The following is a 13,037-nucleotide window of genomic DNA, read 5'->3' as shown; positions in this document are numbered from 1 at the left end:
ATTTATTAGGTTTTGTAAACCTATTCTAAATATAAAATGGTAACCGAGATTATACTTCAAAGACTTTTAAAAGTCAAACAACAAAGTATTAAACGTTACAAATTAAATGCATACATGTGTGTATGTTAATGGAATGAGATTTGCTTCAGTCTAGTAAAAAGTAACTCGAGGTATCGGTATCTGACACTACTAAATTATTTTCGATCGTTGGATTTAACTGAATAGGCCGATGGGCATTGTTAGATCTAACGATCGGAAACGATTTGTTATCATGAGATATCAATACCTCGAGTTACTTTTTATTAGATCCAAGCAAATTAGATAATGGAATTACTGTAATATGATATGGCCACGAGAGGATTGATTATATATGTTGTTGCTGGTTAGGCAGGCAGCAGTAGATGGCTAGTTAATTCGCCACTGATCTGATGTGAGTCGCGTGCCAGCGACGCTTGGCGTATATGCATCGTGTTCCCTTTGTCCGTTGCTAGTCCACACCACCTTGATACGAGCTCTCCTCTGCTGCTTTCCCCTTGTATACTTGCTTTGCCCACTGGAATAATATCGATCGTCTTGCGCTCTGTGTAACATAGTACTTGTACCTGCCTGCCACCATGTGACACTGCGTGCTTCATGTCTCCACCCGTGTAAACTCTTCCTGCCAAGATCGATCTAGATAGTCACTACCTCCGTTCCATGTTATTTGTTCTTTTATATTATTTGTCTTTTTGAGTTTTTTTTGTTTGTCAATGTTTGATCATTCGTCTTATTTAAAAAATTTTGAAATTATTATTTATTTTGTTTGTCAATTGCTTTATTATCAAAATTACTTTACATATGACTTATCTTTTTTTTAATATTTGCACTAATTTTTCAAATAAAACGAATGGTCAAATGTTGCAAATAAAAAGTCAAAAATGTCACCTATTATGGGACGGAGGGAGTAGTAGCTACTCTTGTGCATCATATATTAATTGATCAGTTGGGGATTGGACAATTAATTAGTCTTAAATATGACTTTTAGGACAACTACCTTTCCAATGTATAAATATTATAATATTTAGGAATTTCTCGTACTAATTGTTACTAGTAGCTAGCAATAGCTATATACTAGGTGAAACCCTGCGCATTGCTGCGGGAATTTAGTATGATAATAATAAAAAAAAATAACGTGTAAGATAGCTAGATAACATCAGATTAAGTAAATTAATGTGGTTTACGATAATTTAAATTTAAATAGTATGTAGAATGGTGATTCAAACATAAAAAGTAAGGTGGTATAACTTTATGGAAGAAGAAAAGTAGGGATATAGTTTGGACCATAGATTAATCATCTAAAGACTAAAAACAATTGATGTGATATAACTTAATTAGAGGAGAAAAGGAGAAAGATAATTTGTACAATAGATTAATCATTTAAGCACTAAGTAAGGATGAACTATATAAGTATATAATATCTAAAACATAATAAAGATATACATTGAAACATTATGTGAATTATGTTGGATGTTAATTTAACATATTTGTATTTGAAAATCTCTTAAATTATAAAAAACTATAAAGATATAGCATGTTTGCATGATGTTTAAATGTGATGATTGTTAGTGGATGATGATGTGACATCTTGTTAGTGGATGATGATGTGTCATCTTTACATGTTAAGCTTAAGGAGTTAGTGGGGGATAATTTTATAGTAAGATAGGATATGTATCATCCATGGCATTGTAAATAATATTAGTGTCTGTTTGGGTTAGTGCCCTCGTAAAATTTTAGTAGTGCATGTTAGTGTCTGTTTGGGTTAGTGCCCTCGTAAAATTTTAGTAGTGCAAAATCTTAGATATGTTATGGCACTACTAAAATTATTATTGACTTGGACAAAAGTTGACCACAATCCAAATATGTACCGTGCTATATTAAAGTTATCAAATGATTCGTAGGACTAAATTTGGTATCCAACCAAGCTATTTCGCAGTACATACCAACTATCAAGTTAATTAGCACCAGCTACTATGAGAGGCTTGTAAACAACCCGTCTATTTAAAAAAATATATAATGCATAGTAAAATGTTCTTAATAAGTCTATATATGCGTGTGTATATTAATTAATCATAACCATTAGATTAAGCTCTGGGGCCTAGAATCCAGCAACAAATATATATGTACCAACCCATGCAATTAAGCTAACCATATAATTAACCTTGTAAGCCACCTGCTATATAAGGTTCAGAAATTTGTTGTGATATTTTTTGGGTACCAGTGATTTATACTCCCCATAAAATCGTTTTTTCTTTTAAAAAACGGAACACATGCATTTGCTGCTTCTTCTTTTCGATCTGGAACCTGCCGTCGATCGATCGATGAAGCATCATATCTCATGATATCCAGTCACGAATGTAAAGGTTGCCACACCTGACTGGTTCCTTTCATTCGCGTGTATAGCAAAGTACAAGCTGGTGATGATGCTGGTCTGATTAGTGGACCGACCGACCTGGAATGAATATATACGACCTCTCAGATTTTCCTTCAAAAAGACAAACGTGTCGCTCTAGTACTTAGAGATGATATTCTTGAGATGCATGCTCCTCTCACTGTCTGATTGTTAGCTTATTTCGAAACTCCTTAATTTTCAAGCTTATATTTTTTCGGGGGTGGCCAAACAACTATTTCTACCAGTTATGCTTTCGAAACCTCGGGAGCGGCGTCGGACGGTGGGGACGGTGGTGGGGAGCTGTGGGTGGTTGCCACCAGTTGGGTGGGAGCAGCATGTCGAGGACAGAGGAAGGGCGGCGGTGGGAAAGCGGAGACGGTTGCGAGTGGCGGAGAGCGGACGTGGCAGGGAGCGAAGACGGCAGCCTTCGGCGGTTGCCGACATGGACTGGGTAAGGTGGGAGGACCTCCCTGACAACGTCCTCCTCGGTGTCACCGCCCGCATCCCCTACTGTGCTAACTGTGTCCGCATCGGGCGGAGCCGCGCCCCCACCGCCCTCCTTCTACAGCTGGATCAGCGGTTGTCACCGCCATGATGTGCATGCCGACCGTGTGCTCCCCCTCTGCCCTCGCGCCGCTACGCCGCCGCCTCCTCCCCCTCAGCTGTGTGCACAGCGCCGCTCGCTTTGCCTCCGCTCCATCCTTGCGCGCTCCCCCCTCATGGCATGTCGCGGCCACGGCGCTGCCCACGTTGTCTACATGGCGGCCGCAGAGGCAAGCTCTCTCCTCCCCCACCCGCGGCCACTGCCGTCCCCACCACCATTGCCGCCACTCCTCACCGCCATTGCCGCTCTAGCCAGGTGAAAAGAAAGGCCGGGGGAGAGAAAAAGAGATAAGAGAGAGGGGGGAGGAGGAGGAAGAAGGGAAGGAGAGAGGATAACATGTGGGCTCTACATATCAGTGGTTACCACAATATTCTTTTTGTGAATGATAAATAAGTCTTGCACGTATGTTTTTGATTTTAATGCCACATAAGCGTCACATCAACGCCACGTGGAATGAAGACCTGGTCAATACCGCTAAGTAGGTGCCACGTCAGTGAAACCGCCTTCTAAAACCACTAAGGGAGTTAAAATGCACCAGTTTTAATAGTTGGGGGTCAAGATATTCGGTATATACGAATCAGATTCAGCCATTACTGAAGGGAGTAAAAGTAAACTTATTCCCAGTTAAGCCCAGTGCGTATCTGCCACTGTTCCTTTTTGTTTTGAACTCCAATTTTATTGGGTCTGAAATTAGTAGGCCTATGCATACCATTATTATACGCGCGAAATGTCATTTTCGTCATAGTACTTTGCAAATATTTTTGAAAATGAAACTGCTCCTGAGTTTCTTCTGATATTTCCAAACCTCCCTGCATTTGTTCTCATCCTCAGGCCCTCTAAATAACAAAATGTTGCATCACAACGATGACTGCTTGATTAACAACATGCTAGTGTATGGTTATTTAGCTTTATTTTTCCAAGAACTATGTTTAAGCTTTGCACTATGTATAAATTTTATACCATAATATGCAATTATCCACACCATATTATCAGCTATTCCTACATCTATCTCAACGGTCACCAATTCTAGAAAGAAAAATTCTCCGATGATCGATGATCATACACCCGGTCGTGCCCATGGCCTACGCCCACTGGCTGTCCTCTCCGCCATCGCCACGCTGTCGCCGCCAAAATCCACCGACATTGCTCCCGCTCCCGCTCCCACCACTGCCGCCGGCCTCCCGTACGCCTGCAGCACCAGCACCGACGCCGTCGTCTGGAAGTCCTTGGACGCCAGCAGGTCGCCGATGGGCCCCAGCTCCGGTGACTCGCTCCACTCCGCCATGCCCGCCGTCAGCCCTGACCCCCCGGGCACCTTCCCGACGACGAACAGGTCCTTGTTCCCCATGGCCTCCACGCTCTGTATCTCCCCCACCATCTCGCTCGCGTTGAACACGCCGCGCTCCCTGTACTCCACCGTCGCGCCGCCGCCCTCGTTCGCCCTCTCCAGGAAGTCGCGCAGGCACCCCTCGTCGGCCTTCCGCTCTTTCAGCGCGTCGAACTCGCTCGCCGTGAAGCTTCCTCCCTTCTGGACGAACCGGAGCAATGTCAGGTCGATGGTCGGGTTCCTCACCATCCGCGTCGCCAGCGCCGCCACCTCCCGGTCGTCGCTCCCGCCGAAGAAGAGAGCCACCACGCGGTACCCGCCACCCGGCACCGCCGCGAGGCCACGGTCCACGAGGATGCCCACCGTGCACGGCGAGAAGCTCTGCACGCTGCAGTTGAGCGGCTGTATCGCCGGGTGGGACACCTCCAGGCCGCCGTCCACCGACCGGTACTTGTGGAACGGGAGCAGGATGAGCGCCGAGTGCTGGTTCTCCGCGGCGGAGGTGATGTCCTCGTGCATGGAGGCGTACGGCGAGACGGCGGCCATGGTGCGCGCCGACACGCCCACCGACTGCTCCTCGTACGCCATGAAGGCGTGGGAGATGTGCTTGAACTGCATCTCCGTGTGGCTGCGCCCGTGGACGGAGGCGTCGTAGGAGGACGACGATGGCGCCGAGGCGTTGATGAGGAGGAGCGCGGAGGAGCGGCCCACGAACTCGATGAGGTGGAGGGCGAGGACGCCCACGGGCGATCGGCTCGACGGCGTCACCACGTCGAGGAGCGTCAGTAGCGCGGGCACGTCGCGCGGCACGTGGACGCAGGCCAGCACGCGGAGCTCCGATTCCGGGTGAGCCCACGCCACCGTGCGCCGCTTGTAGAACACGAGCCGCCGCGCCGGCTTCACCACCATGCCCAGGAAAGGGCTCACCATCGCCGTGATCAGCGCTGACACGAACACCAGCACCGTGAACGACTGGTCACTCATAATCTACACAACACAAGAAGCTACCTACCCTTAATTAATCACGACATGCAATGCACTACATGGCGATCGATTAATTAAAATGGATTACCCCTTTGTTCCTTGCAATGTTGAGGATGACGAGCTCGATGATCCCCTTGGTGTTGAGCAACAGCCCGATGGACGTGCCGTCACCGAGCGGCATGCCGAACACACCGGCGACGCCGATTGCGGCGACGACCTTCAAGACCGCAGCGACCATGGCAGCGACCATGAGCAACACGGCAGAATGCATGTTGGTGATCTTGGCGGTGTCGGTGCGGAGGCCGCTGAGGGCGAAGAAGAGCGGGAGCAGAGCGCCCACCACGAAGTCCTCCACCTTCTCCACCAGCGCCACCCCGACCGGCCCGTTGGGCACCGCGAGCCCGAACACGAAGGCGCCGAATATGGCGTGCGTGCCCCCCGCGTCCGCCACCAGCGCCGCCACCATGACGCCGATCAGAATCCAGCACTCGCGGTCCTCGCCGACCGCCTCCCCCTCGGCGGCGCGCCTCGCCAGCCGCAGGAGCATGGGGCGGAGCAGGAGGTAGCTGGCGCCGAAGATGACGACGCCCGACGTGAGCGTCCACGTGGTCTGCGTGATGGTGCAGCGCGAGTGGCCGAGCACCGTGGCGACGGTGAGGCCGGTCCAGGCGAAGGTGTCGTTGATGAGTGACGCAGAGAGCGTGAGCTGGCCGACGTCGGTGCCGGCAAGCTTCAGCTCGGCGATGTTGCGGGCGAGGACGGCGAAGGCGGTGGAGGAGAAGGTGGAGCCGAGGAAGATGGGGAAGGAGAGCTTGTTGAGGAACGTGTCACCCTTGTGTTTGTCGTCAGTGCTGAGCGCGACGTAGCCGGTGAGAGCGCCGACGAGGAAGGGCGGGAGCGTGCAGCCAATGGCGAAGCCGAAGCTACGGATGCCGGCGCGGGTGATGGCGGAGACCTCGATCTCGACGCCGACGATGAAGGTGTAGTAGACGAGGCCGAGAAGGGCCATGGACTCAAGGACGAAGAGGCTACGGACGGGGAAGACGAGGTTGGAGAAGTGAGGGAGGTGGCCAAGGACGGAGGGGCCAAGGAGGAAGCCGGCGAGGATCTGGGAGATGTAGGTGGGGAGACGGAGAGGAGAGAGGAGGAGGGTGGCGGCGCGGGTGGTGGAGGTGATGAGGAGGATCTGGAAGAGGAGGAGAGGTATGGAGAAGTCGAGCGGATTGTCGCCCGTCCAGACGCCACCCATGGTGATCTTGCTCGGGTAGAAGCACATCAGGTGCGTCTTGTCCATCGACATCGTGTGGTTCCATAGCTCCTCCAGTGGGTCCGTCACTGTATGCGCTGCCATTGATGAATTCCTTGTTTGGTATCAACTCCGGCAATGGGTGGCGTTCTTAGGTAAGGTGAGGTGAGGGGAGGAGGAGTGATAAGATACATCGTCGATCTCTCATTTGATGGGAGGGAAGGGAAAGAGGAGTGTGCTATTTTTGGATTTTTGCATGCAGAGGTTTAGATGGGTTGCATGCCTATCAAAGGACAACAATGGGAGGTAAAAGGCACCACTAAAAATCAAAGTGTTTATGTGGTTGCTTTTAAAAAAATAATCTTAACGAAAGATAACCTCACATAGAGAAAATGGAGGGGAATCTTTTACTCCAATATCTTTTTTTTTACTACCACGTTGCATATTTTGCTTGGCGATGTGTCTTCTTTGTCTTCAATATCCCCCTCCTCACAATGCAAAATATATTTTGGTGATTGGCTGGGGAGTGCCTAGGCCCCTCCAAAAAAGATTTTATTTGGAGCTAGTGTGCTATATTGGTCAATCTGGTGTTTCCGTAATGATATAGTTTTTAACCATAAGAAATTGTTTAACATTATGCATGTTATCTTTATGTGTTTTAATTGGTTCCACACTTGGTGTATGATGTTTTCACATGAACAATAGAATACTATGTGCATTGGTGCTATACACTTGGAATTGGTAGCCAATGAGCTTTTATTCTAGTTTGGATGGCGTAGTACCTAATTTTGTGCTAGAATCTATGTGATTTTGAAAAACGTTATTTCATTTGCGTCGAGGAGGAAGGGCGGGAGCGTGCAGCTGATAGTGAAGCCAAAGTTGAAGCTGCGGATGCCGACGTGGATGATGGTGGGGACCTCGATCTTGAAGCCGACGATGAAGGTGTAGTACACGAGGTCGAGAAAGGCCATGACTCGAGGATGAAGAGGTTGCGGATGGGGAAGACAAGGTTGGACAAGTGAGGGAGGTGGCCGAGGACTGAGTCGGCAAGGATCTGGAAGATGTAGGTGGGGAGGCGGAGAGGGGAGAAGAGGAGGGTGGTGGTGCGGGTGGTGGAGGTGATGAGGAGCATTTGGAAGAGGAGGAGAGAGGGATGGAGAAGTCGAGTGGATTTCTACTGTGCAGGGGTCCTTTTGCAGGTGGCCCCTTGCACAGAAAAAAAATCGCTGTCCCAAAGGGCGACGAAGGGGCCGCCTGCAAATTTCCTCTCCTCAGTGGCCGGCCGTTACAGGAGGGCCAATGGCTATCTGCCACTTCGGCAAAATCGCCCTCCCAGAGGGCAATGGACAACTAGTTTTTGTAAATTTTCCGAATAGAAAATAATTTTTAAATATTTTAATAAAAAAATTCTGAGATGAGAGGAAGAGCGCGGGCTGTGGAACGTGCAATCGTGGGCTATAAATGGGCTATTTATTCGAGAGGGAAGGTGGGCAGGCTGGGCCCAGATAATAGAAAGTCCATTTCCCTTTCCCTTTCCGATGAGAATGAGATGACCATGGCCGGCTCAGGCCACCGCAGAGACAAGAGGAGTCGGAGCCGCAGCCAGCCAGTGCACTAGGGTCTAGGGCGACTCGCCGAGGTTGTTAACAGCGCATCCGGACCGGACTTGTTCTTCTTCCGCGGGCGGCGCAGCGGAGGCCTCAGGCTTGTGCGGCTGTACGGCTCCGTCACTCAATGCGGTGCTAGCCACTTAGCCAGCCAGTAGCCAAGGTCAAGGTTGGTATGCTTCTTTTCCCCCCTCTATTCCTCGCGTTAATATACTGCCTAGGTCTGGGAATACCATGTGGATGTTTCAGATTTGCATTTCCATCTTGCATGCCTATTCTTGAGCTACCTCCCTTTTGGTTTTGGTTTTTTTTTTTTTTTACATTCGTCAGTGTTTGCTGTTCTCTTCTTATGGTGGGACCTGGGAGTTGGGAGAGCCGTCCCTCAGCTAATTTTGCAGCCAAACAGATGAACAGGGGGAGTAGCTGGGGCATCTAGAAGTTGTAAAAAAAAACTTGCTTGCAGAAGTTAGATCCTTCAGTTTTTTTTAAAAAAATGGATTAATAATACAGCTTTATGTTGCTTTTAGTTTTATGGCAAATTTAGGAAGCTGCAGTTCACCCACATTAGTAAAATGGCAAAAAGTTCAATTAACAAGTTTTAATCATCACTGCATGCAATGGAAAAACAGCAGGTCAACCACTTATAAAGTATTGTGTAGGATGCAGACCACAGAAAATCACAACTGTTGTCAAGATTACCTATGTAAAGTACGAACAACTAACCACTTGAATCGTGAACGCAACATCATGCCAAAATATCTAGGCTGCAAGGCAAACCTAATCCAACATACCTAATACACACTTTCTGATAAGCTCAAAGTGTTGGTTGTCTTCTAAATAAAACCGTTGTACTTTACTACTTACAGCAGAATTGTCTCAGTCCTTTTACTATTACTTCCTCTATTTCATATTATACGTCGTTGACTTTTTTCTTAGTCAAATTTCTTTAAGTTTGACTATATTTATAGAAAAATATACTAACATTTTCAATACAAAACAAATATATTATCAAAATATATTCAATGCTAAATTTAATGAAACTAGTTTGGTGCTATAAATGTTGCTAATTTTTCCTATAAAGTTGGTCAAACCTAAAGAAATTGTACTACGAAAAAGTCAAACTACTTATAATATGAACCGGAGGAAGCAAATCTTTTTTTTTTTTGGGAAGGGCCTTGCTGAAGGTCTTGACATGAACTTTATTCAGTTCATCTTTTACTATGCATAAAATCTCCACTAGTTGTAAATTCGAGGTTTTACAGTGTTGAGCACTATAATTATGTTGTTTTACGCTTGTACGAACAAAACTTCATTTTTTTTGTCTCTGAAGATATATTTATTTCTAAAAATAAGTTGTCATAAACAAAAAGTCAAGCATGTATCTCAAAATAGTGACCTCACCATATTGTCATCCTTTCTTTTTCATAAGTAGACAACCAGACATGCCCTTCTCTATCTTCCTTGGCCATCTCTGCCTTTTCCTTCCTACTTTTCTCAAGGAATCTGCTTCCAACCACCTTTCCCTTTGCTTCCCCTTCCCCTCTCTTAATCTTCAATCCTACTGGAGAGGCTATATACATTCATCATTCACCTCTTTATTCCCACACAGGCTATCGTCACCCGAGATTGAAGATCAAGTGAGTGTTACAAGAAGATGCTGAAGAAACTGCTATCAAAGCCCAAGAGCAAGAAGAAGAAGGAGGCTGCCTCCTCTGCCCTCCCCACTTTGGATAGGCTTCATGAGGTTGTTTATCCCTTTTCCTTTTGCTTATTATTGCTAGTTTTCATTGCTGCTTTCTTTACTTAAGTTTCCTCAGAAGAAATCTATCTGCTATAGGGGTATCGTGTTAAGCAACTGTCAACAAGATAGGAAGCACAATTTGGAGATATCTCTAATTAGTTTTTGTTAATAAAAAGGTGTAGACTCTAGAATTAGGAATTAACCACTTGGAAGTAATGCAGATCCTCATTACTATGCATCACCCAAGTAAATATGGAAACAATCTTATGAAGCAACCTTGTTCATCTTATATTGAATGCAGAAATGTGAATGTTTCGTGTTCCCAATGGGCTTCTAGAAGAAAGTATGAAATAAAAATACTGTTAAGTTATTTTTTGACATGGACAAAACTAGATATCTGTTTATCTTGACCATTTCCTACCATTGGTCTAGAAGATTTTACTTAGTTGAATTTGAGGTTTGGTCAGCCGAATTGCCTAGTCAATTTTTTGACAGAACCTTATGTTTTAAGGACATAATAAAAGAAAGTATTTGATCCTGACACTTCTGATGGCATTGATATAAAGTATGTTTTGGCACACAAAAAAATGACCGGAGTGGTAATCATATATCGAAAAGGAAAAATAAACTTCAAATTAGGTCGATGTATTGTCTGAGCTGCAGCCTCTGCGACTTATATTACTGTATTCTGTCTCATACTTAATGTCAGAAAGCAACATTTCTCATAATAAACGTTCTGTATTGTTGAAGAAAGTTGTCATTTCTCATAATAAACTTAACTGAAATAAAGTTGACATTTCTCTTATATGTTGACGAACTGATACTAGGTAATTAACTGGATAAATTTAAGTTGCTCTGAGTTATGAATATTGCCGAAGATGTTTATTTTGCTATCTTATTTTTACCATTTGCAGTTGTTTATTTTTAATACGATATAAATGTGTAGACTCTAGAAATGCTGGAGAAGAAAGAGTGTTTCCTTCAGAAAAAGGCTTCTGCAGAAGTCGAAAGAGCTAAGGACTATACAAAAGCTAAGAACAAAAGCGGTAGGCATTTCGTCGAAGAAACTTATTTGTTTGTCAAGAAACATACTGCGCATGTCTTACAATTTTGTGATAATTTTGCTGTACCTAAGGTTGTTTTTTTTTTTTTGGATTATGCATTAACACTTGAAGAATTTCACAACTTTTCTCAAATATGTTTGGTTGTGCAATATGTGACCATTGTGTTTTGGTCAAATACCAATCTCCCATGTTCATGTCTTGCACATAATCCATACCTCACGTATAAGATGGGAGAAAAATTGTGGGTTAGTATGCTTGCATATGTGGATATACCATTCCCTGAATATATGGTTATGAACTTATGGTTCCTTAATGTTGAAAAAAATGTTTCTCAAGCTTGTGATGACTTTGTTAATTAAGGTTTAAAGAGTTGAGGGATGAATAATGTCCAGTTTTGAAGTTTAGGGACGAATTTTAGGCTTTGATAGAGTTCAGGGACTTAAAATAATAAAATGTACTTTTCTCTTAGTTAAATGACAAACAACTTCCTGTTTGTTGCAGCTGCAATTCAATGTCTAAAGAAAAAGAAGTTGTATGAAACACAGATTGAGCAGCTAGCAAACTTCCAATTACGGGTTCATGATCAGGTGATGAAAGATATGTGCGCATATTAATCTTGAATTTTGAAGCATTTCGATATTCTCGAAGGTTGAAATGAATTGACAGGAAGTAGTCTGTTTTGGTATGCTAGATAATAATGCTTGAGAGTGCAAAGGCAACCACAGATACTGTTGATGCTTTGCGCTCTGGATCATCTGCTGTCAAAGCTATTCACCAGTCAGTGTAAGTCTGTGTTTGCTCTCTTCTTTCCAATCATGGTTTCTGAAATTGAGTAATATGACGCGAAAAGGTACTAGCCTAGCAGTGTCTTCTTGAGCTTGTGTGCACAATGTGAACTTAAATATGGTTTCAAACTTACAGCATGCATAGTTAAATTCAGCAACAATGTCCATTTATGAATACATAATATATCTTTCTAGCTTAGATGTAGCCAATGTGTTGAAACTTAATTTAAAATAACATGTACTTAGATAAACTGGTAAGTAACGACGATTGTTCCACAGGAGTATCGATGACATTGAAAATGCCATTGAAGAGGCAAATGAACACACAGAGAATATGAGGCAGATACAGGAGGCCCTTGCAACACCAATTGGCGCTTCTGCTGATTTTGACGAGGTACTGCTCATATTTCCTTTTCCCCTTTGGTGTCAGTTAACAAGTGGTGCAAGATCAAGTTATGTAATTCAAAATAGCCATTCCACGGAGATGTAAATACATGTATGCATTTAAACAGGCACGGTGTCAATTTTCATAAGATGCTTGACTTGGTTTTTGTTTATTTATTTATTCTGATGAAGGATGAGCTAGAAGCAGAGCTGGAAGATCTAGAGGAGGAAGAGCTCGAGAATGATCTGCCTGAACCACCTCAGAGGACAAGTATGGAACCTTCAGCGAGAGTTACGACTACTCAACCAGCCAATGATTTGGCTGAACTGACCAAACTTCAAGCAGAGATGGCGCTTTGACCGCAGTTTGGACGGAATTGTCTGTATTTTGCTGACATCCTGTTTGTGTAGTGTACTCGTTTTTTAACATGTTGTAAATTCAGTTTGCTGTAGAAAAAGCCCTTCCTTTTATGCTAATCACTGTGTTTCTTCTTCGCTGTTACCCTGTTGCCAGCACGCATGATATTTTGCTGGTGTTTCGTGTTTGTAGCATGGCATACAAGCGCGACGCCATAAATGAGTAGAAAACAAAACGCTATGCCTGTGAATGAGGGAGGAAGAAGAAGAAGCTGGGTTTTAGTAACAACCACACAAAATTCCCAGATTGGACCGGCTTCCAAAGATATTGATTTCGTAGTTAGTTTGCCGTATGGTGATGTGGTCTCTGACCATTGGGTTGGAATTAATCTCACTCATACTTGTCTCAGGGAGAGAACTTTTTAGCCACTGAGCTGAATTATACTTGTATTCTTTGGTTATCAAGTTCAATTTTCCTTTTGCAAAGAAATAGTAGTATTCTTTAAGTAG

At 44.6% G+C, this 13,037-nt stretch overlaps 2 protein-coding genes across 4 annotated transcripts; one reads left to right on the top strand and one right to left on the bottom strand.

Annotated features, from left to right (window-relative positions):
* Positions 1 to 3,904: 3,904 nt before the first annotated feature.
* Positions 3,905 to 6,821, bottom strand: LOC4351361 (cation/H(+) antiporter 15). The gene is made up of 2 exons (XM_015765113.3): positions 5,432 to 6,821; positions 3,905 to 5,346 (listed from the first exon to the last, which is right to left on the bottom strand). The coding sequence occupies exons 1-2, from the start codon at positions 6,692 to 6,694 to the stop codon at positions 4,090 to 4,092; spliced, it is 2,520 nt and encodes an 839-aa protein (XP_015620599.1). The 5' UTR covers positions 6,695 to 6,821; the 3' UTR covers positions 3,905 to 4,089.
* Positions 6,822 to 8,129: 1,308 nt separating this feature from the next.
* Positions 8,130 to 12,672, top strand: LOC4351360 (vacuolar protein sorting-associated protein 32 homolog 2). Of its 3 annotated transcripts, none has more exons than XM_026022039.2 (7): positions 8,130 to 8,365; positions 9,806 to 9,940; positions 10,884 to 10,983; positions 11,503 to 11,588; positions 11,693 to 11,784; positions 12,066 to 12,180; positions 12,363 to 12,672. In XM_026022039.2, the coding sequence occupies exons 2-7, from the start codon at positions 9,851 to 9,853 to the stop codon at positions 12,528 to 12,530; spliced, it is 651 nt and encodes a 216-aa protein (XP_025877824.1). In that variant the 5' UTR covers positions 8,130 to 8,365; positions 9,806 to 9,850; the 3' UTR covers positions 12,531 to 12,672. The 3 variants fall into 3 exon arrangements, with proteins under 3 accessions (XP_025877824.1, XP_066162653.1, XP_015620601.1); XM_066306556.1 differs by having other exon boundaries at positions 8,130 to 8,369; XM_015765115.3 differs by lacking the exon at positions 8,130 to 8,365 and having other exon boundaries at positions 9,660 to 9,940.
* Positions 12,673 to 13,037: the final 365 nt, after the last annotated feature.

This window comes from Oryza sativa, chromosome 12 (genome assembly GCF_034140825.1).
Source record: "Oryza sativa Japonica Group chromosome 12, ASM3414082v1".
NCBI lineage: Eukaryota > Viridiplantae > Streptophyta > Magnoliopsida > Poales > Poaceae > Oryza > Oryza sativa.
This window is presented reverse-complemented; position numbering and strand designations above follow the sequence as displayed.